The sequence below is a fragment of the Drosophila innubila genome, assembly GCF_004354385.1.
Source record: "Drosophila innubila isolate TH190305 chromosome 3L unlocalized genomic scaffold, UK_Dinn_1.0 0_D_3L, whole genome shotgun sequence".
Taxonomy (NCBI): Eukaryota; Metazoa; Arthropoda; class Insecta; order Diptera; family Drosophilidae; genus Drosophila; species Drosophila innubila.
Window position 1 is genome coordinate 20847658 of NW_022995376.1, and position 23378 is coordinate 20871035.

At 36.4% G+C, this 23378-nt stretch overlaps 5 protein-coding genes across 17 annotated transcripts in view; 2 read left to right on the forward strand and 3 right to left on the reverse strand.

The window, feature by feature from the left end:
* LOC117788752 (rho GTPase-activating protein 20) overlaps positions 1–11127 on the reverse strand; it is a 55796-nt gene extending 44669 nt beyond the window's left edge. For 3 of the 10 annotated variants that reach the window (XM_034627607.1, XM_034627606.1, XM_034627608.1), the window contains exons 1-4: positions 9767–11119; positions 1194–1395; positions 936–1119; positions 116–178 (exon numbers count right to left, since the gene is read on the reverse strand). In XM_034627607.1, coding sequence (XP_034483498.1) covers positions 116–178; positions 936–1119; positions 1194–1395; positions 9767–10215 — 898 coding nt within the window. In that variant the 5' untranslated portion in view covers positions 10216–11119. Of the gene's footprint in view, positions 1–115; positions 179–935; positions 1120–1193; positions 1396–9766 lie in introns of all 10 variants that reach the window. The other 7 variants (XM_034627610.1, XM_034627612.1, XM_034627611.1 and 4 more) reach the window with 6 other exon arrangements.
* A 1090-nt stretch (positions 11128–12217) lies between these two features.
* Positions 12218–14383, forward strand: LOC117787861 (ubiquitin-conjugating enzyme E2 R2). Of its 2 annotated transcripts, none has more exons than XM_034626481.1 (3): positions 12218–12339; positions 12876–13444; positions 13500–14383. In XM_034626481.1, the coding sequence occupies exons 2-3, from the start codon at positions 12884–12886 to the stop codon at positions 13932–13934; spliced, it is 996 nt and encodes a 331-aa protein (XP_034482372.1). In that variant the 5' UTR covers positions 12218–12339; positions 12876–12883; the 3' UTR covers positions 13935–14383. The 2 variants fall into 2 exon arrangements, with proteins under 2 accessions (XP_034482372.1, XP_034482373.1); XM_034626482.1 differs by having other exon boundaries at positions 13506–14383.
* Positions 14384–15062: 679 nt separating this feature from the next.
* On the reverse strand, positions 15063–15761 carry LOC117787862. Its single transcript, XM_034626483.1, has 2 exons — positions 15627–15761; positions 15063–15564 (listed from the first exon to the last, which is right to left on the reverse strand). The coding sequence occupies exons 1-2, from the start codon at positions 15694–15696 to the stop codon at positions 15086–15088; spliced, it is 549 nt and encodes a 182-aa protein (XP_034482374.1). The 5' UTR covers positions 15697–15761; the 3' UTR covers positions 15063–15085.
* A 1126-nt stretch (positions 15762–16887) lies between these two features.
* LOC117788383 lies at positions 16888–17541 on the forward strand. Its single transcript, XM_034627147.1, has one exon. The coding sequence runs from the start codon at positions 16932–16934 to the stop codon at positions 17490–17492; it is 561 nt and encodes a 186-aa protein (XP_034483038.1). The 5' UTR covers positions 16888–16931; the 3' UTR covers positions 17493–17541.
* Positions 17542–18662: 1121 nt separating this feature from the next.
* LOC117787310 lies at positions 18663–22858 on the reverse strand. Of its 3 annotated transcripts, none has more exons than XM_034625799.1 (2): positions 22700–22822; positions 18663–19195 (listed from the first exon to the last, which is right to left on the reverse strand). In XM_034625799.1, exons 1-2 carry the CDS (start codon positions 22767–22769, stop codon positions 18720–18722), a joined length of 546 nt encoding a protein of 181 aa, XP_034481690.1. In that variant the 5' UTR covers positions 22770–22822; the 3' UTR covers positions 18663–18719. The 3 variants fall into 3 exon arrangements, with proteins under 3 accessions (XP_034481690.1, XP_034481689.1, XP_034481691.1); XM_034625798.1 differs by lacking the exon at positions 22700–22822 and adding an exon at positions 19258–19404; XM_034625800.1 differs by lacking the exon at positions 18663–19195 and adding an exon at positions 22126–22635 and having other exon boundaries at positions 22700–22858.
* Positions 22859–23378: the final 520 nt, after the last annotated feature.

Consider the following 23378-nt stretch of genomic DNA (forward strand, 5'->3'; position numbering starts at 1 on the left):
GACCAGTGATAGTTCGACAAATCAAAAGAGATATCGATAGTTTGTTGTTAGTTAGATTGTTTGGATAGGCATAAGATGTACTTAGTTCTAAATTCGTATAGATTTTGGTACTCACGTAGGCCCCAACGCTCGCATTGGCACTGCAACCAAGTCTTCTCAGCTTCCAAAGAATGTTGCACTGTTAAAGGAGAGAAAGGAAGAGTTATTAGATTAACAATAATAATTATTATCATCATTTTTAGCACTGTAATTATAATTAATATAAATACTGTGAATAATTTTTCATAATTATTTTTATCACTATTAATATTATCATACTTATTACAATCACTAATACTATAATTAAATATAATTATAATCTAATTCCTCTTTCTAAAAACAGCTATTCCTCTTTATTATTCACAAGAAGTACATCTTTATCGAATACAAAGAATTACAAATGTTAACTATTCATTTACTATTCTTATTTATTGTAATTGATAATATAAAATAATAAATAATCCCATGATGAAAACCCATTTATTGTAATAATATTGTGATATCAAAATTATTTTAATGAGTGATAATTCTAAGAATGCGTATAATCATGGTCTTGCCCAGATAATTTATAATACATGCATTTATGCAAATTGTAAATTAAAAGAATCTAAATATTTGTAATAGTATTTTATTAACACTTGCATTTTTAAAAGACAACACAGCAAATAGACGGTTAAAAACAATCGCCTGACTTATAAGATAAAAGAATTCAGAATAATCATCAAGAATGTCGCTAAAAGTAGCGTCATAGGAAAACACTCATACCGTCTATGAACTTTGAAATACTCGAGTAAAATATTGAAGAGATTTAATTCAATATATAAGATTGTTTTATCCTTTAAAGAGCTTCATAAAATGCTTCTCTCCTTAAATCTAGTCTTGAACTTTCCACTCACATGCATATTTCTGTTGAGCCAATTTTCCTCGTGGCGGTGGCGGATATTGGAAACTGCAGATCCATTCGTCCTGCACCTTGAGAATGCGTCCCGTGACGCGAGCATAATACTCATAGTTGTCGCGTCCAAAGATATCGTGTGTGGCAAACTTATCAATTATATGTTGCATGATCTTAGTAGCCACCTGTCAACGAGATAGAGAGAAAGATAAATCAAGCATAATAAAGATCAGTTCAAGATAAAGTAAGATGAACTTACCTTAAATTTGAGCACATCTTCCATGCGAGCGGTTTTGCCATCGCTAACGCAAGATTGAAAGAAACTGGGGGCCACAGAGACACCGAGGGCCTCGCTGGTCATGCCCGTGGAGGCGTTGGCGGCATTGCTGGCGATGACGCGGAATGTGCCAAATAGTAAGACTAAAAGATGTTGCGTATACTTGGGCAGTGATGCAAACAATCTGCAACAAAAAAAAAAAAAGAAAAGAAAGAAAGAAAGACGAATTTTAAACAAGGTAGAGCCATGTGTGTGTGTGTGTGTTTGTATTCATTAGAAATGACCCAGAAAATGCAATAAAAATATATTATAATCGTATAAACAGAAATGTCAGCCGGAAGCCCTGTAAAGATCGTCTTATCTATATACTAATGTCGAGGAGTTTTAAGAGCGGCAGGGGGAAACGGGCAACAAGCAATTGTTACTCATGTGTTTTTATATTTATTACAAAGTGCACTGACTCATTGTCTCTGGCGAGGGCCATCAAAGAAAGTCACTGAATAAGGCAAATAGGAGGACGAAGGGGGGAAGCTTAAGATTGGGGTAGAGGCAGCTGCTTGAATTGTTCACACTTTCATTTTGGCGTGCGGCTTGGAAAACCTGGCTAACAAACAAACTAACCAACTTTAACTCAATCTCAGCTCACAAACTGGTAACTCTCGATCTCCCCCTCTCAATCTTTCTCTTTCGCTCCCTCCCTCTCTCTCTCTCTCTCTCTCTCTCTCTCTGTCTATTTCTCGTTACACAACTGTAGACTGAAGACCAGCGAAGCGAACGAAGCAACAACTATCACAGTTAACCAATCAATTAATGCGCTTTACAAAAAAAAGGAAAAACAAAAAGTGAAAACTTGGGGAAGATTGACAATGAACTATACCATAATAACACTGTTTATAAGGAGTTGCCTGACAGAGCTTTACTTTAATCATAATGTGCTTTCAGCTTGCAAGAAAAATTAAGGCGCTTTTGATTAGAAATCATGACACATACATGCATCTGATAATTGGACTCACGAATAGTTGAACTATAGTTTATTTATTTCAGTGCCTAGTTCATATTTCTGAGGAATTTATATACAATATTCTATAAACTATGTAAATAACATAAATTGAAACCTTAACTATAATTGAGAGTAAACACAGCTCGAGTGATAAACAGAGTTGTATGATACCACGTGGGTCAAGGTTTTATAAAGTTACTTCATCTTTTAACTATCAGCGCGTTCACCTGCTTCCTCATATACAAAAAAAAAAAAACAAGAAGAAATAACAAGCAAATAAAGCAATACAAACAATAGACCCGAGCAATGCCCGCCCAGCCTATGGGTTCAACTTTTCTGATCTGGCCCCCATACGATAACAACGACCCGAAACCAAAAAAATTAAAAAGAACCAAATGAAAACGTGCCGCTGTTGCAATATTATTATTGTATCTATATTCCTTTCCAACTCTCTAATCTTATCAAAGTATGTCGTTTCTTTTCTTTGGACTTCTTTTAAGGGATACCTCGAACTAGAACTCGAACTCATAAAAAATTTAAACCTTGCAGATAGCAAGCCAATAATAATAATATTTTTTTATTTATTATTAATTTATTTTCTTGACTTTGTTTACTATTTTTTGTATGTTACTCAGTGACGACAATCCCGTAAAAGGAATGCGTACAAATCGTTTACTAATTGCATTAATTACCAGGAATGCCGTTAAATAGAATTACAACAATAAATACACAATCGAACAAACGAAACAAGTGTTGTTCGTTGTGTTCAGTGTCGTCTGATATCACAACGATAACCAGCAGCTCGACATTTTTTGTGTTTCCCTTTAAACCTTAATGAATGAATTATGTGCTTTTGATTTGATTATTTAGGGGTACAATAACTATGACATACAATATGAATCGATATTTTTATCTGCCTAACATTAGCTGCTCTAATCAAACAATCAATAACAATTACAGCTTTAATCAGCTTTCAAAGCTGTTTTTTTGTTGTAAATTATGTATTTCTAGCCCGTATTACACAACAATGTCTACATAGTCAAATTTAATACAGATTAGTCTGTAGTTAGTTAAAAAAAACAACATCTCACTTAAAGCTTTAATGAGCTTTTCAACTTTTACAGTTGTTCACGTGCACAGTAAAAATGGCTAGTTTCGAGTTTATTAAGAACATTATGTGATCAATGCTAATGCAATTTAATGTCATTTAAAGCTTTTATGAGCTTTCGAAGCTGTTTCGCGCCTTGCAATAATAAATAAAAAATACAGTGAATTACCGCATTAGCGAGATTTAAAAGTTTAAAAAAGTGTTTAAGGCGTCGAGAGAACAGTTGTTCAATTATTTGAAGTGTTAAATAATACAATTGTATGTTCTGACCTAACTATACAGTTTTAAAGTTGTCTCAGCACTGCAATTACTTCCCAGGCAGGTATATTATATAATTAAAACATATTAAAGCTATTCTATAGAGTATTTATGCGTCGTCTGTATTGAAATGCTTTTAATTTATGTTTGTTTTCCTTTTGATGTATAATATTAATTGAGCGGAGTGTAGGGAGGGGTGACATTAGGGCCCATATACAGCTAGATTATATAATCGTCTATCGTCTGTCGAGACACGTTACGCATGCGCCGTGTTGCCGTATTCCAGCATTCAGATTATATTTACATAATACCACAGAAACCGGCTATATATGTATGTGTGCATATGTATATAAATATTTTTAAGGCCTTTTTCTGTGAATTAAATGCTAAATAGAGTTTTTCGTACATTTCAGCCAGATTGCGATGTGTGTACGAGTGTGTGAGTGTGTGTGTTTGTTGTGTGTGCTACTGTTAAGGCCGTCGCGACGCTGCGTCACATTATAGATGATTCATTTATTATTATTTTTATTGTATTTTTCATTCATAAAAAGTTTGTTTCTCTACTTCTCTCGCACTTGTTGTCCGTCTTCTGCCTTTTCAAGTGCCGCATTTGATTTGCCTTTTCTTTTTATCACATATGTATAAACAAACATACATATATACATTATATATGCAATGTTACGTATTTTAGTGCCCTACAGAGAAACCAGTTTCAATATATTCCCACATCTCTTGTTCCACTTGAGAGATTTCAGTTGCGACTCTCTTCTTTTGTCTGATAAGACAAAACGGGGGGTGTCTGTAGGGGGTTTTGGGATCGCTGAGCTCAAAAAAATTCGACTTACTTTGCTTAAATATAATTATAAATTTATCAAATTACTGAATAACAATTTTGATACAGTTGATAATGCGAAAGTGTTCTGTATGATATTAGCTTAAACCGAATTCGGTAAATATTTGGAAAAGCAAATGTCAAATGTTAATCAGAAATGATAAGAAGCTAAAGAACAGACCATACAATTAATGGAAAACCTTGAAGTTAAGATTTACAAACTTTCTATTTTATTCTTCTTGCTGTATCCTACAAATAACGATGTGGAACGTCATTAAATAAAATAAAATTTAAAAAAAAAATATATTATTAATTTTACGTTGTTCTTTAACTATAGCATGGCTTATTATATATACATGAATCCTAGAGAACAAAGGAAAGTGAAAACGCGGTTTTAAAAATTGCGGACGTCAATAAGTTACAAAACGATATAAAACTTGGTTTGTTTTATTCATATTTTAATATTTTTTATATTTTCGCTTATCGACGAAACAGTTTTTGCCCACTAAGCAGTGGTCAGTGTTTATTCTAGGCATATATCATGCGACGTTAGTATATCTTTAGCTTCAGTCTCAGCTTCAGCTTCAACTTCAGCTACAGCTGCATCAATAATCATCATCTGCGGTCTCTCAACTACTCCACGCCCCAAAGACCTTTGTGTTAATTTAGCAAAAAATAAATGAGAGAGTCAAACAGATGCGATTGTCGTTTTTGCTGCTGCTGTTGTTGTTGTTTTTGGGCGTACAATAAAAAAAAAATATAAATAAAGACAATACGTCATAATAATGAGCCAAGTGATACAGCAAACGCAACGCATGATAATAAAAAGCAGTTTCAACATATATTTTTATACGAGTATATATACGAATGGATACATATACCAAGTGCAAACATCATGATACTTGCTTGACCCAACCATAAGAGCAAGCAAGTAGACAATAGTTGGGAGTGCTAGTCTGGCAGATACCCTAAGCAGACTGTCGAGGCTTTAAAAACTCTGAGATTCGAATAGGAAATTCCTGCTAATCTGGAATAAATAACCTAATATAAAAACAAAAATGAATTGTAGTCAACTTTCAATCTAAGGGTTAGGGACTCACTTGGGTTAGTTTTAACAAAGTAATGATAGTTATAGGATGATCAATTACTACAGATCTCTCGATATATATTGTCTGTAGAAACTTATTTGTATGGTAAGTTTAAAATAGGCTTCAGTGCTTTACAAGGCTTTTGTATGGTGTTTTATCTGACATATGGCTTGAGTTATGACTGTGACTGGGCGAGAAGTTCAGCGTTGAGGGCAATCACTGAAGAAGTTCTTCCAGACAGCGGAAGAAAGAGATAGAGATGGGGAAATGGATACAGATGCAGAACGCATAAAGCACAAATATAAAAATAAGACTAAGAAATAAGACTAAAGGAAATAAGAAACAGAAGCAGGGCCAAGTGAACTGACGCACATTTTGTACTATGGAACATACAGTGTTTATATGCGTTAAATGTATACCTACATATAGTATGTATTTGTATGTATATTTATATTGTACACTCGCTTATTTTACTTTTATTGGTTTTGTTTGGGCATCGGGCATTGTTTTTGTTGATATTGTGTGACTGACTAACTGACTGACTGACTGACGACTAACTGACTATGGCGGCATTTTAAGTTTATTTATGCAGCGCAACCAATGGAAACTCTTAGGTATTCAACTTTTATTTTATTCCATTTTATTATTGTAATTTCTTGTTGCGATATGTGAAGCCCTTTAACAAAAGCAACAACGACAACGACAACAACAACTAGAGTGACTTTAGTATGACAGCGAACGCAGTAAAAGAAAAGAAAACAGAAGGAGAAAAGAAAACAAGAGAATTCTCTGCAGCCCGTGACTGACTACATAATGTAATAATCAGGAAGTGAACATCAGTCGATATTGCAATAGACCCAAACAGACGTCCAAGACGTCTCTTGTTAATGCATTGGACAATGCGGCTTTTGTTATAAACTGTTTCCCTGTCTCCTTCTCTGTCTGTCTCTGTCTCCGTCTGTGTCCCTGCCCCTTTTTTTTTTTGTAGACTCTGCAGCTTGTCTAGACCCACAACAAAAGCGGGCAAAATTTTGCACTTATCCGATATTCGCACAGCCGTAGGTTTGTGCCTAACCATTGTACCGGGACTCGGAGCCCGTGACACATGCAGGCAGGCAACCCAATCGACCAGGCAATTGTGTAAATAGACTATTAGCTGGGGTTATGTTGACCTGATATGATAGGCAGCTGGCGGGACAATAACTAAATACCCTATACCACTGTCTAAATTTTAAATTGGCATTTTCTTAATCGGCAATTGTTTTTCCTTCATTTCAGCAGTCAGCATACGAAATTTCAGCTTAGTCGCTCGAAAAGTATGATAGATATGATTATAAATCACCATTTGGACCGGTTTGTTCACTATTATATTCACTATTTACTGAGGTCGCTATCTAAGTATTTAATTATAAGTTTTTATTTAATTTAATTCAATAAGTACAAAGATACTTATTTTTATTGCCCCAATCATCTTAAATATATTGAATACAATTAATAATTTTCTTACACTGTTTCCAAAAAATTCTTAAGCTCTACACTAATACACACTCACTCAAATACATACATAAAGCAACAGGCGTTTGAAAAAAGCTTTGAAATGGCATCCCAAAAAAGCTTTGGCCAGGCAACAAGTTGGAGCCACAGGAACAGCAAACGAATTGAGCGAAAGATAGAAAAAGAGAGAGTCCGTAGCAAAGAGAGCAAAGCTCACATAAATACACACACAAACGCACACCTGCAGTCGAAAACTTTCTCAGGCAATAAATGTTGCGACGCCAGCGTCGACGCCTGCAGCGCAACAGCGTTTTGCTTAGATTTACAAGTGTTGTTGTAGCGTGTAATTTACAAACAAATCTGCAGAAAAAAAAACACACACACAGGAACATGTGTATCCGTAGTATATAATATTTTGGTCTATTGCAAAAACGTGCAACAATGACGTCGACGCCCGTCTGCCACAATAATAATAACAACAACAGCAACAGCAATAACAACAATACAAATTTAAACGATGTGCCAACTGATTGAATTGAGTGCCAATAGTCTTAAGGGGGGGAGTATTGCAGGCAATAGAGGGGGGAGGTGGGAGGAGGAGAAACTGCTGGGTCGCTCTTACGTTTTACGTTTACGTTAATTGATACAAAGTTTCTCTGTCTATTTATAAATGTTTCAGCAGCAAAGTCGCTATTTTCGCGCATTTGTTTGATTCGGCAACGAATCTGATTGCGATTGCTTAATGTGTTGTTGTTGTTGGTGTTGCTGTTGTTGGTTTGGCGGCCTGCGTCTGCCCTAAAATGTAAATAAACAAAAGAAAGGTAACGGCAGCACATAAACAATTACAACAATAAATGTGTATATAATTGTATGCTAGCCACGGGCGCAAAAGTTTACAGTAACCAAAATGAAATTTACGTTTAAATCGAACTGACTGCCTGACTGCCTGCCAGCCAGACTCTGATATGGAAAAATAATTTGGCGGTCGATTTTTACGCATGTACCACTGCCCAAAATTAAATTTATGTTTTATTGCTGACGTTATTTGTTTACACGCACATTAGCATTAATGTAACAGCGTTGCTGTTGTTGTTGCTTCTGATGCTGCTGACGCAGTTGCCGCATTTTCAGCAACATTCATCCTCATCCATCAAAGTGGCAGCAAGTGTTTTAACAAAATGAAATTAGTATTTAGTATTTAGCTAGTTAAAGTTACTCGAAATAGACAAATTACTATAAAAGCGGCTGCAATCAAACAGCTGTCAAATGTCAATTCATCAGCATGAAGTTGGCTGCTTCTCTCCCTTCTCCCATTGCCTATGCTTCGATAAATAACAGCGAAAGATAATATCGATTGCGATTGTTAATGTTAATGGTTAATTGCAAGGCGCCGCTCACTTCACGCATAACCAACTCTTTAACTTTGCCTCCTCCTTCTCCACCACCTCCTTCTCACACCCACGCGACTGATATTGCAAAAGGCATTGCAAAAATAGCAACAACAAAAAAAGCAATTGTAAATTATCAAACTGCAACATTATCGTTTTATTTTAATTGAGCATGCGTGGGTCTGTCTGGCTGTCTGTCTGTCTACTATTTGCCCACGCTTTATGCTCTAATTCAGTTTGGTTAGAAATCGATTGCAGCAGCAGCAAAAACAACAACAACAACAACAACAACAACAAAGCAATAAAGAAGCAAAGCACAAAGCAGACGAGCAAGCAAAACATTCAATTTACAGCTGCAAGCTAAGTACTTACAAGCATTTAGTATTCCTTCCACACGCTCCCCCTAGCTCCCTCCCTTTTCCATCCTGCTTCCGAAAGGCAATTTTGTCGCCTCAAGTGAAAATTGGTGAAAATCTGCCAAATGTGTCAACAAGTGCCAAGTCAAACGGGCGAGAAACGCAACAACGATAATAGTAATAACAATAATAATAACAGCAACAACAACAACAGTAGCATAAAGTCAACGCTTTTCACTTAATTTCAACTAAACTCGCAACACCCCCCAACCACACAGTTGATACCTGTATCTGTATGTGTGTGTAGCGAAGATTCTTGAGCTGCAACCAAATCTAGATCCGGTTCAGCAAGTTTACCGCAAGCTAGTTACAATATATGTATATATATACAAACAACACACATACATTCACACAAGATGAGTATGAGTACATTGACGAAGTTAGAGATGGGCGCGTGTTAACACGTTACTAAATACGCTTTTATTAAGCTGAGTCTGCTGCTCATAATGAAGAGCTTGCGAAAATATAAACACTGTTGCCAATTCAGCTATTTTACAGCTACCTAAGCTCGTTTGCTAGAAAACATTTTAAAATTGCTATTAGCGGGAAATCTGGTTGTTTTATATATACATTTACATCATGCAAAATTTTCAAGCAAAAAAAGACAACTCAGTCCGTGAAAATATAAAAAATATGTATACTAAGCTTTTCATTTGGAGTGATCTTTTACTAATTGAAATTAATAAAATGCCTAAAGATTTTATGCAAAAATGTCATAACAGTGTCTAAATTTTCCAGAGTTTAGATCTTGGACAAAATTATACTCCAAATAGACAAAAATAATGCTGATTTTATTTATAGATATTTTTAATTTTCATCCAGTTAGTTTTCCCCCTAAAAAGTTGACAGCACTGAAAATAATCTGCATTAAATTCAATAGTTCAGAGACCTATCGTCAACAATCCCAGTAAACAAGTCGTGTCACGACATGTATATACAATACTCGTGTAATTGATGAATTGACGACTCACCTGTGTAAACGGTCCGTCTGCTCGGTTTCGTTCTGGAGCTCGTTAATGGCGAATAGCTCCATCTCGCCGTTGCGTCCAAAGATGCCATTGGGAATCTTGCGGAGGAACTTCTTTAATACACTGGCAATGGTGAACACGGAATACTTGTCCACGTTGACAAGTCGACCCGCCTGCAGGAAGTGAATCAGCTTTTTCATGGAGGCCTGATGACCTGGAGCACGGAAAACATCGCGTCGATTGGGCGACTCCTTGTTCAGCTTTAATATCAGCACCAGCAGCGGTCCCGGAATGTTGTTGTTGTGCTTGCACACCTCCTCCAGTGGCACTCCAAACTTGACCTTCTCCAGGCGGTAGGGGTAACCAGGAGCGGTTGCCGGATGGCCGCAGGAGGTGACAACATTGCCCAAATCCGCGGCGCGTCGATGCACGCGTTCAGCCCAGCTGGACATTGTGTATGTGTGTGTGTGCAGTGCGTGTGTGTGAGCGTTTGGTTTGTTAGTATGCGTGCGGTTATTTGCCTGCGTACTCGTGTGTCTGTGCCTGTGTGTGTTTGTATAAATGTGTGGGCAGCGCTTTTCTTTCGGGCGTTCTTCGTTTTTCACAGAAAAATGTGCTCGCTCACAATTTTATGCTGTTTTATGCTGGCCAAAAACATGTTCTTTTTGATTCCCCTTTACTTTCCACTGGAATGTAACTGCGTTGTTGTAGTTGTTGTTGTTATTTATTTTTATGTTATTTTTTTTTTGTATCTGTATGCATTTATCTTGCTTTCGTTGTTGTTGCTGCTCCTCGTACTTGTTTCTGTTAATTTTTTTTTGTTTTGGGCGTTGTTTGAATTTTCTTCGTACGTAGTAGTTATTTATTTTGTACGTTAAGTTTTTTCGAATGTTAATTGAATATGACAAGATCTTTATTTTATGTATGCGTGCATGTGTGTGTGTATGCCTGCTTGGATTTGGCAATTTCAATTCTTTTTTATGCTCGCGCAGCCACAGCAGCCACTCCTGTATGCACTTTTTTTTGCTTTGGCTTTGCTTTTGCTACTTCTCTTGCCTTTTTCGCTGTTGTAAGTTTCTTCACAGTTTAAGCGTAGATTGCGCGTCGCGTTGAAACATATTGAACGAAGTAGAAATTCACCCACATGCACGTTAAAGTGTAAGAACGCGGCTGATTGTTGTTGCTATTTATATTAAATAAATTGGTTAGTTTTCGTGGCTCTTAAATTAATTTTCACATTCTCCGCACGCACGCACAACTTGCAACTCGCAGCACTTTTTGTTCACTGTTGCTTAACACTACACACGCATACAACAATACCCAACAGTTTGCAGTAATGTTATTAACAGTAACCATTCAGTTTGCCTGGAAAAGAACTAGTACAATCGTTAATCGGTTTTACGGTTGTTTGCAGAAAAGTATTATATTAAGCAGTTTGTTCCCAATGCGGTTAAATAATTTGTTTGTTTAATCAAAGTTGTGTAGGTGGCGGCATGTCTCGAAGAAAAAATGGAAAGGGTCTCAGGTTCGAATTTAACAGCTGTTAGCTGGCTTCCAAGTAACCACTTTCATTAATTGATTACAGTGCCGAGTGAGCATTACAGAATGACAACATTTTCGATACATCGATGCTAATGTGTGCAGCACTGATAGTCACAGTCGATAATAAAACTTAACTAACATTCGATATTTCGACAGCATAGTCGATAGTTGTCATTTAAATTTTAGGCGAAAATTTAAATTTTAGCTTATGCAAATATTAAAATGCAATAACTTAAATTAAATTAAATTAATTAACATTTTGATGAAAATTAAAAATTCGAAATTCAAAAAAAACATAAATTTTAATGAAGTTTTAAAGCTAGTTAACCCAAGGCGAGAGAAATTAATAATTTTATTCTAGAAACAAAAAAAAGTTTCATTAAACCGAGAAAAATTCTAAAAAAAATTCTGCAAAAATTAAAAAAATTCTAGCTTCAAATAAAAAGAAAAATTTTAATTTTGTTGAATTTTGTTGTTGCAACTAATTTTTTTATTAATTTAGAGCAAGCTGCCAGATCGGAAAATTTTGTAGGGTGGCAGCCCCAATTAGAACAAGTTGGCAGATCGGAAAATTGTGTAGGGTGGCAGACCCATTTTATAAAGACGCCGCGAGAGCTTACTGTGCTTTTTGAACAGATCGTACAGAACGATTTCGGAAAAAATTTTTGACAATTGAGAAAAAAATACGACTATTTTTGAGATAGCCGACGAAACAAAACCGATTCCATACATTTTGAATGGGGGTATATTTCAAATCAAAAAGCGATCAGGCGACTACACAATCGTGGAATGCGTTTATTGTCATCACAGGACAAAAGTTCTTAAAAAAATTGACAAAATTAAAAAAAGGTATTATTTAACTATTGACCTAAAATAATACATTGCCAGATCGGCAACCTTTTTCTGGGAAAGGTGGCAGCCCTTTTATAGAGAATATATGTAAAGTGAAATTGTTGCAAGCTAAGAAATAATAAAAATACAAAGCTGCCAATAAATAAGCCACATATTCATTGCAAGATAATTAGCCAACAAAAGTACGTATAACCCAGTAGGCTGTCAAGCTAATTACAGCATCTGTGACACACACACACATACGTATACTCGAATAATTTATTTTTGTTTGTCTCAATTATTTTGTTGTCTGCTACACAACAACAAAAACAACAAAACTTCAATACCACCAGCAACAACAAGAATAGCACAAATCAATTTTCTTAACTATCTGTTAATAGATACATACGTTTAAATATTAATAATAACAAGAAAAAGAAGGTGACAAATCGCAATACATTTTTTGGCTCAATCGCTTATCCAAAATTTTCAAGTTCCAATTACAAAAACAATTTTCATACAAATGTGTGTGTGTGTGTGTGAGTGCCGCTGCTCACCTTGAATCCGTCAACGTCGTCGTCGTCTTCGTTGTTGCTGCTGCTTCCCCCTCTTCGTCTTCGACAGCGTCAGCGTCTACGTATAAGATATTGACCCTGTACGCCTGATACATATTTCAAGCACACAAACACACACCTATAATACATAGAGGAACGTTTGTTTTTGTTGTTGCTATTTGTAGGTGAACAAATGACCACCGCTGCCTCCACATCGCAAAATGCGTCGTCGACGTTGATGACCGCTGGTGGAGCCGGAGTCGGAGTCACAACAACAACAACAACATCACTGACGACGACACCCAGCAGTTCGGCAGTGCGTGCTCTGGCCATGGAATACAAGTCACTGCAGGAAGAGCCAGTGGAGGGATTTCGCGTCAAGCTGATGAATGACGACAATCTATTTGAATGGGAGGTTGCCATCTTCGGTCCGCCGGATACACTATATCAGGGTGGATATTTTAAGGCTCATATGAAATTCCCACACGATTATCCATATTCGCCGCCATCCATACGCTTCCTCACCAAGGTATGGCATCCGAATGTGTATGAGAACGGTGATCTTTGCATATCCATACTGCATCCACCGGTGGACGATCCGCAAAGTGGAGAGCTGCCCTGCGAGCGCTGGAATCCCACACAGAATGTGCGAACCATTCTCCTATCGGTTATATCGCTGCTCAATGAGCCAAACACATACTCTCCGGCGAATGTGGATGCCTCGGTGATGTATCGCCGATGGCGGGACTCCCAAGTAAGTGAAGTAATTCCATCAATTGTGTCAATTCATGTTCCAATATTACACATAGGGCAAGGACAACGAGTATCCGAACATCATACGGAAGCAGGCACTGGCTGCCAATGCGGAGGCGAAGCGTGAGGGCATTGTGGTACCTATGACGCTGGAGGATTACTGTCTGAAGCCGACGGTCAAGCCCAGCACAGAGTCTGGGCTAGATGCGAATTTCTATGATGATGATTTCGATTTGGAGACCGAAGATTTGCCCACAGATTCCGATGAAGACGATGAGGATGAGGACGACGATGATGATGATGATGATGATGATGACGAGGATCAGGATCAAGGGAAGGGGAACGGGGACAGTGCTGCGTTTAGCAAAAATAATGTCAATACTAAATGCAAGAACAACAATGGTCTTGTCTCTGCGAAATCAGCTGCTGCAGCTGCCGCAGCGGATGACACTGAATCCGCTGATGACAGCGGCAAAGGGGAAACAACATAATCTTCATAATGAACCCACTCCACATCCGCATCCTACACTGCTCCTGCCCAAGGCCTCTGCGTAGCATTTAAATCAAGTACGGAAGTGTGTGAATCGAACAGCTTGGAGGCGTCTCCCCGAGCAAATTAAAAGGCCAACTGCTATGTTTTTAATCCCCCACTCCACACCCAACACGAATTATTATATTTTTTATACCACTAACAATTATTTATGTACAACTGAGAGAACCATTTGTCAGCCAATTAGCGCAACAGCTAATAATCCTCAGCCAGCCAGTTAGACAGCCAACCGATCGATCCAATCCAATCCGATCCGATCGGTCAGTCATCCAGCTCTCCTGGTTAGGCCAAATTTTGAACCAATCCATAAGAGTTTCGGGAGCTTGCGAATCCTTTTAAAAGCAACAAAACAACTGAATATTAATATATATATATATACAATATACACATATGTATTAGCAATAAATTATTATTTAAAAATATATATTATTATACAGATAAACGCATACATACAAACATATATGTGCAGCATACGATGATGGGCGGGGGACAACAGGAGGTGGGAGAAACAGTTGCAGATTTTTAAAACCCGTAGAACTACGTGTAACCTCCAAACTAAGTGAGAGACATCCTAATGAAACAAAGCTAAACTAAACTAAAGTAAAAACTCAATATACGATACAATCAATTGATTTCACGTATATAACGAAAACATAAAAGTAGAAATTAAGCAATTTGTAAGTGCAAAACCAATACGAGAATGAAAACAGAAACTGCAATATTGAAACGAAAAACCGCATTGTATAAATTAAATTGCAAAGATAAATAAGCCAAATAAAATGACAAAAAAAACCCAAAAAAAAAAAAAAAAAAACAATTGCATATAGCGATTTGAAGTTCCTTTATTAATTTCAGGTATCCTCGAAGTTCCTTCTATAAGCAGGTAACTCCCTTTAAGCCAAACTAAACAAAAATTTATGGGCCTGTGGATTTCTATAACCTACAATATTTATAATATCGAATATATATTCCCTAATGAGATATTATTCAGTTTTCTTTCAATAAATAGTTATAATTCTATACTTCCTTATATGTATAAGTATAATGTATAAGTATAATGTATAAGTAATTACTATAATTTTCTTTAATCTACTAATAATAATATGTTCCATTATTTTTGGGGTGTGCAACCAAAACTTCATACTTATCGAATGATTGAATATAAAAGTATGATAGCGCTTGAAGGAGACACGCCTTTTTTGTTAGGAACAAAGATCCAATGATTACACCTCCATCTGTCTTAACACGACAGATGAATACCCTTTCGTTCCAGGCGGTAGTTCCCACTGAAACGGCATTCTCCTCGAGTATGCCATCATAGCTGCGAATCCATTCGTAGTCCATGTTATCATTTGTAGTCAGAAGCTGATAAGTTCTTGTTGTGAAGGGTACAATCTCAGTGCTGCCACTGGCAATTCCTGTTTCCGCCACTACACGAACAGGTACAATTGTTCCGGAGAAGTTCACTCGACCCACGTAGAGTTTGTACCCATAGGGATCAAGTCCGCCAATCAGAGCATTACTGGGAAGTGGATACGACAAATTTCCAGCCACCCAAGTTTGCTCCGCATCTAATTTAATAGAAATGTCAAACTTAATTTCTGAGGACTATAATCTCGGCGGTATTACTTACCATATTGTGAGGGAACGGCGTAGACCACGCCGAAGAGGGCAATGACCAACAGACAGGCAGACTTGTACATCTTTGAAAGTTCTCGTTAGACTGATACCTTCAAGCTGTGTCGAACTTCTTAAATAGGTCTCCCTTATCTGATATTGATAAGAATTGTGATAGGGGAATTACTACGAACAAGCTTATTGATTATAAATTATTGTAATCAAGGAATTATATAGAAACCTGTACCGGAACCGCAGGCCGAAATTAACCAACACATTTAAAAAATGAAATTTCAATCAAATTTTATTTTTAACTTATGCCAATGACTTTTCTACTTTGATTGGCTTCAAAGACTGTTATTATATTATTCAAATTAATAGTTTTATGTGATTTTCAGAAAATAAAGAGTCCTTAAAAACAACTTATGTACTCAAAAATAAAAGTTTTTAGTATCTCTTGTAAATAACTGAAACGACAAAAATTCACTTTAATTATTATTTAAAGACTGATAAAATTCGATTTCTTCTTAATACGATAAGAATTTTTAAATATGGTTTAAAAAATGTCCTTAAGTAACTACAACCAATGCTTTGTATATTTTTCCTCAGTTAATTATTTTCCCTATTTAATTATTTTTCCCTATTCTTTAAAATATATATAGATTATCGATAAATTCATAAATGTGTTTATGAATGCACCTACATTGCTTATGTAATAAGTACATAAGTATATCTGAATAGACCTGAATCCAAGAGGTTACAAATTCTTGAGAAATTTTATGTATCGTATAGACGTAAGTCCCTAGAAAAGGAAGATGCCTATGCTTAACTTGTCAAACTTGTTTGTCTCCATAACTGTCTTGCAAAATTCCACGAAATTCAAAACAATTGATTAGATTTTACTTTGGGTGGCTCAATACGTCACAATATATTTTTAGAATATCAATGGTCCTAAGATTATTGGTAGATTGTTATCAAAATGTAATTCCCTGACTATTAGATTAGCAAAGGGACCACAATCTAAAAACAATAGGGAAAAAATCACTTTTATTTTTCCAGTTATTTAATCGATTCTGATAGTAAATTAGCAATGTTTTATATTTCTTGAACTAATCAAATCTTCAAAAGAAACGTTTAGTTTCTGTCTTACACGTGTCACGATATCAAAAGAGCTAGAATGACAAAGTTAAACACCATTACTGAAAATTTATAACAGTGGCTCTTATCAGTAAGTGATTCCCTCGAAAAGCGTATATAAACCTCAAAGGCAACCCCAGAAACCTCAGAACACACTTCGATCACTTTCCGGTCAGTATTCGCAATGTACTCTGCTAAGCAACTTTCTCTCTTGGCGCTGGTTCTTGCCCAGCTGTTGGGTGCCATCCAGTGTGGAGTCTACGATAGAGCAGACACTTGGGTTCTTTCCGACAAGTCAAAGAACATTCCAGAAAACGCAGTTCTGGGTGGCTTCGATCCTGACGGCTACAACAACTTCGTTGGACGCGTCACTTACAGCACCTACATTTTGCCAGCCCGTGTTGTTGCCGAAACTGGAGTTGCTTCCTACAACACCGAAACTTTGGCTAATACCGCAACCTCCTACGAACTGTTGGTGGCCAACGAGACCGTTAGCTATTACTGGAAGCGTAGCTTTGATGGATATTGGGAGAAGGATGCCGTTTCCGTGGGAACAAGCAATGTCAACGATCGTGTCTACGTTTGTCGAGGAAGAACCGATAGTGCTCTGTTGATTGGTACTCTTATTCTGCCCCAGAAGTACTGCATCATCCGGTATGCCAATCTACCTCTAAGACAGCTTGCCAAGTACGAGGTTTTGGCGCGCAAATGGAAGCCTGCCACGTGGATGCCACTCGTTGTATAATTTCTAAAATACAAATTACATTTTGCAAATAAAACTTGATAAAGTTAAACACCCGTTGTTTTGAATATACTGAACATTCCTGCAATTAAGATATATATACATGTACTTACATTGTATATTGATCATGTCCTTATGTGTATTTTTGTGTGACGGTTTTCAGCAAATAGAAACATTATATGTAATATAATGTATTGTATGTAAATTGTAATATGCATAATATGTATGTAGTAAATCGAAAAAATACTAACAATTTTGAACTTAAATACATGTACGTTAATGGACATTAAAGTATGTATTGCATATAGTTTAATATAATTACTATTAAAAATGGAAATTTACCTCGTTTTAAAGTGATTTTATTTACGTGTATACGACACACAAGAAAAAATTCTATAAGTTTACTGAAATCTTAACTGAACATTAAGAACATGGTTGTATGAAATTTGTTGTTATATTATATTAATATACAAAATCTCTGCGTGAAAGGTAAAAGTCAAGTGAAGAAAGCATATTCAAGCCACCAAATTTCTGATAGCTGCACATTTTACAAAAAGATATAGCTTATCAGAATTTATTTAGAAATTTTTAAACTGTTACCTCGTGCACATGTTATTTATGTTAAAATATACACTGCTATGGCCATACGATGCAAAGGTTATAAAATTAACATATAAATCACAATATATATATACGAGAGTGGTTTGATTTGTGCATTACTTCCATCAACTGCCATCTTATCTAAATTTGTATGCATGGAATTATAATAAACGATCACAAAATAAAATATAACTAGTCGGAATGGCTATAGTCGAGATCCCGACCATAGGACACCCGTTACATAAAAAATACTTTTAAAAAACTGCTTGTATTGCTTTGAAAACATTAATTCGCCATTACTGCTGTTTTACTCGTCTGATCTGGCTATCGGCTCTGGATAACATTAATTATCACAAAATAAACTTATTTTATTAAAAATTGTGGGTGTGGTGGTTTTTCGCGTAGCTTAAATTTAAAACAAACTTGATCTGCGTTGGGTATATAGAAATCTGTGTGCTAAACTTGGTTACTCTATCTCTTTTAGTCTCTGAGATCCTTTTGTTCATACGGACTTTTACTTATTTTTTAAGTAACGGGTATAAAAACACACATACTAAAAGTAAAACAATAAAGTTCCTTGGACTAATTATTGACATGTATTTCTACGATTCATTAAATACATAAGTCTTTTTAATAAAAGGTTCCATTATTTTTGGGTTGAGCAATCAACACCTCATACTTGTCGAATGAGTGAATATACTCGTATGACAGAGCTTGAAGGAGGCATGCCTTTCTTGTTAGCAACAATGTTCCGATGATTACACCTCCATCGGTCCTAGCGCGGCAGATGAAAACCCTTTCGTTCCAGCCGGAAGTTCCCACTGAAACCGCATTCTCCTCGAGAATTCCATCGTAGCTGCGAGTCCATTCGTAGTCCATGTTATCACTGGTAGTCAGGAGCTGGTAAGTTCTTGTTGTGAAGGGTACAATGTCGGTGCTGCCACTGGCAATTCCTGTTTCCGCCACCACACGAACGGGTACAACTGATCCGGAGAAGTTCACTCGACCCACGTAGAGTTTGTATCCATAGGGATCAAGTCCGCCAACAAGGGCATTACTGGGAAGTGGATACGACAAATTTCCAGCCACCCAAGTTTGCTCCGCATCTAATTTAACAGAAATGTCAAACTTAATTTCTGAGGACTATAATCTCGGCGGTATTACTTACCATATTGTGAGGGAACGGCGTAGACCACGCCGAAGAGGACAATGACCAACAGACAGGCAGACTTGTACATCTTGGAGAGTTCTCGTTAGACTGATACCTTCAAGTCGTTTTGAACTGCTTATATAGGATTCTATTATCGCTTATCTAATTGAAACGAATTTTGATAGGGGAATTACTACTTATTCGTCTAATTGATAACAATAATATAGTGATAGATTCATTATAAAAATGTCAATTAGTTAAACGAACTTTAAAATGAAATCCTTAGATAAGAAGGATCCCAGATGCCAACCAATTATCTTATCAAATTTGTTATTCTCTATAATTTTCTTGTAATATTCCATGAAAACTTTGATAACTGATTAGATTTTATTTTGAAGATCTTAAGACGTCACAATCTATTTATAGATTATCAAATAGTGAATCCCTGAGTAAAGTAACGAATGAGCCGCAATCTATTCCATCTAACCAATACTGTTAATTTGTTGCCAAATTTGTAATCGATTGTGAATCATTTTTTCATAATAAACAGAGTTAACAATATTGTATAATACTTGAGCTTATCATTTCTGCATAAGAAATGCTTAGTACCAGTCTTTTCACTTGTCTACAACAAAAGAAATAGTGGCATATCTAATCAATAAAAAAAAGTTAGCTCCATTGGCTGAAAAATTTACAATGGCAATTATCAGGAAGTGATTCCCACCAAGAGCGTATATAAACCTCAAAGGCAACTTCACAGACCTCAGAACACACTTCGATCACTTACCGGTCAGTATTCGCAATGTACTCTGCTAAGCAACTTTCTCTGTTGGCGCTGGCTCTTGCCCAGCTGTTGGGTGCCATCCAGTGTGGAATCTACGATAATACGGATAGTTGGGTTCTTTCCGACAAGTCAAAGAACTTCCCCGAAAACGCAGTTCTTGGAGGCTTCGATACCAACGGTTACGACAACTTCGTTGGACGCGTCACTTACAGCTCCTACATCTTGCCAGCCCGTGTTGTTGCCGAGACTGGAGTTGCTTCCTACAACACCGAAACTGTAGCTAATACCGCAACCTCCTACGAGTTGTTGGTGGCCAATGAGACCGTTAGCTATCACTGGGCGCGCAGCTTCGATGGATATTGGGAGAAGAATGCCGTTTCCGTGGGAACAAGCAATGTCAACGATCGTGTCTACGTTTGCCGGGGTAGAACCGATAGTGGCGTCTTTATTGGTACACTTATTCTGGCTCAAAAGTACTGCATCATCCGGTACGGAAATCTACCCTTAAGACAGCTCGCCAAATACGAGGTGTTGATGCGCAAGTGGAAACCTGCTAAGTGGACACCACTCAATTTATAAGTTGATTGTCAACACCGATTCTTTAATAAAATTTTAACTAATTGAATTGAATATAAATTGTCTTTACTTTCAAAGCAAATGTTTGTTTGATCTACGACTTTCCAAACGTTAGATAGGTGGTTTTAAGAGCTCTAGCATCTGCCTCTTAGACCCCGTACTTAAAAAAAAGTACAGGGGTCTATTGGGTTTGTTTTAACGAATATGTGCGTAACAGGCAGAAGGAGGCGTGGCAGACCCTATAAAGTATATATATTCTTGATCAGCATCAATAGCCAAGTCGATATAGCAATGTCCGTCTGTCTGTCTGTCCGTCCGTCTGTATGAACACCTAGATCTCAGAGACTATAATAGCTAGAGACACCAAACTTGGTATGTAGGTTCCTCTATATTGCAAGCAGATCAAGTTTATTTCAAAATTTGGACACGCCCCCTTTATCGCCTACAAATAGAAAAAAAAAATTTCATATCCAAATTATAAGAACAATTTAAAAGCTTGTGACACCAAATTTGGTATGTAGATTCCTCAATAGTGCAGGCAAATATCATATAGCGCCCAGAGGAACAGTCGGTCGAAAATCAAGTTTTAGTATGAAAAACTTTTTTGTTTAATGAGATATTGTAACCAAACTAAGAGAAAATGCATTAAACTTGGTTTTATATATCCTGTCCAAAGTTGGTTTAAATCAGATCACTATATCATATAGCTGTCATAGGACCGATTGGGCGAAAATCAAGTCTTAGTATGAAAATCTTTTATGTTTTATGAGCCATCGTAACCAATCTAATAGAATATAAATAAAACTTGGTTTTATATATCCTGTCCAAAGTTGGTTTAAATCAGATCACTATATCATATAGCTGTCATAGGACGATCGGGCGAAAATCAAGTCTTGGTATGAAAATCTTTTATGTTTAATGAGACATCGTAACCAATCTGATAGAATATACATTTAAGTTAACTAAATTTTTTTTAGTTTTTTCCATTATTAGTTTTTGCCATAGTAAGTACGGGGTTTTCGACAGTCAAGTACGCTCGTCTGTAGCACCGGCCCACTAGTTTTTAATGTACTTAGGTAGAGAGAAAATTTGTTTCTTATCTCATATTTTGGAGACTTAAAAGAAAATCTGATTAGCGATTTTGAAAAAACTCATGTTTTTAATAACTATTGAAATACCGAAAGTTTTGGTATACGCCTGCAATCTGACATAATTCGTATTTGTTAGATATTGCCTGTTTAGTGTACCCACTCATACTACTGTTTATGCATGTAATAGGCCTTGCTTGTTTGCAAAAATAACATTACTTCAGCTGCTGTGGCAAGTCGGCTACTTATACCTGGTAGACCTGTTAGACTTTACACAATTCGTGAATAAATTTTAACTCTCTCTGCAAGGGTTCAACATCTACAGTACTTCTCTTAATGTGGTAAAAATTTATGATATGCAGCAAAATATAAATAATTTTTGGCAAAATTTTTTGATTCTTTAACTCATGTATATTATTTTCATGTATTAGCCTATTAAAAGAATGTTATATTTTAAAAATTTTCAATTCTTTTAAAAAAATGTTCAATTACTTTTGGGTAGAGCAATCAAAACTTCATACATGTCGAATGATTGAATATACTCGTATGATAAAGCTTGAAGGAGGCACGCCTTTCTCGACAGAAGCAAGGTTCCGATGATTACACCTCCCTCAGTCTTAGCTCGGCAGATGAAAACCCTTTCGTTCCAGCCGGAAGTTCCCACTGAAACGGCATTCTCCTCGAGAATGCCATCGTAGCTGCGAATCCATTCGTAGTCCATGTTATTATTTGTAGTCAGAAGCTGATAAGTTCTTGTTGTGAAGGGTAAAATGTCGGTGCTGCCGCTGGCAATTCCTGTTTCCGCCACCACACGAACCGGTACAATTGTTCCAGAGAAGCTCACTCGACCCACGTAGAGTTTGTACCCGTAGGGATCAAGTCCGCCAACAAGGGCATTTCTGGGAAGTGGATACGACAGATTTCCTGCCACCCAAGTTTGCTCCGCATCTATTAAATGAGTTAAGTGTCAGACTTAATTTCTGAAGATTTAAGTCTCGGCGGTATTCCTTACCATATTGTGAGGGAACGGCGTAGACCACGCCGAAGAGAGCAATGACCAACAGACAGGCAGACTTGTACATCTTTAAGAGTTCTCGTAAAACTTATACCTTCAAGCTATGCCGAACTTCTTATATAGGAATCTTTGAATGCAACTTTTATTGATATGAATTTTTGAAGGGGAATTTCTACTTACGATAAATGCGCAATTGATAATACTTGCAATTTCATATTTTTTTATAAAGCTATAAATAATTTTGGAATGCTTAAATCTAAAAGAAAATCCCTAGCTAAAGGATATCAACATGTGAATGTCACCCAATCTTATCAACTTTGTTGGTCTTTTTCATTTTCTTGTAAAATTCAATGATATTGATGACAACTGATTAAAATTTTCTTTGGGGATCTTAACACGTCACAATCTATTTATAGCATATTAGTGGTCCTAAAATTATTGGTAAATTGTTAGGTAAAAGTTAATACCAGACTATAGTATACTAAGGACCAAGACAGAACTGAGTCTGACACCTTAAATATTCAAGTCAAAGCAGCTACTAGAATGTTCTGCATATTGTTAAAAATGTATTTTTAATATTCAAAACCTTTCTAGGAAATTTTAGTATAAAATTTAAAATTGTATATAGTTTAATTGTGACTTTAAACTAAATATAATGTTGAAAAACTCTTGAATG

Excerpts from the sequence above, each read along its gene's own strand:
- LOC117787861 (XM_034626481.1), top strand. The coding sequence starts at position 12,884 with ATGACCACCGCTGCCTCCACATCGCAAAATGCGTCGTCGACGTTGATG. Across the intron at positions 13,445-13,499 it reads GCCGATGGCGGGACTCCCAA|GGCAAGGACAACGAGTATCC; the intron begins GTAAGTGAAGTA and ends TATTACACATAG.
- LOC117787862 (XM_034626483.1), bottom strand. The coding sequence starts at position 15,696 with ATGTACAAGTCTGCCTGTCTGTTGGTCATTGCCCTCTTCGGCGTGGTC. Across the intron at positions 15,565-15,626 it reads CGCCGTTCCCTCACAATATG|ATGCGGAGCAAACTTGGGTG; the intron begins GTAAGTAATACC and ends CTATTAAATTAG.
- LOC117788383 (XM_034627147.1), top strand. The coding sequence starts at position 16,932 with ATGTACTCTGCTAAGCAACTTTCTCTCTTGGCGCTGGTTCTTGCCCAG.
- LOC117787310 (XM_034625799.1), bottom strand. The coding sequence starts at position 22,769 with ATGTACAAGTCTGCCTGTCTGTTGGTCATTGCTCTCTTCGGCGTGGTC. Across the intron at positions 19,196-22,699 it reads CGCCGTTCCCTCACAATATG|ATGCGGAGCAAACTTGGGTG; the intron begins GTAAGGAATACC and ends CTGTTAAATTAG.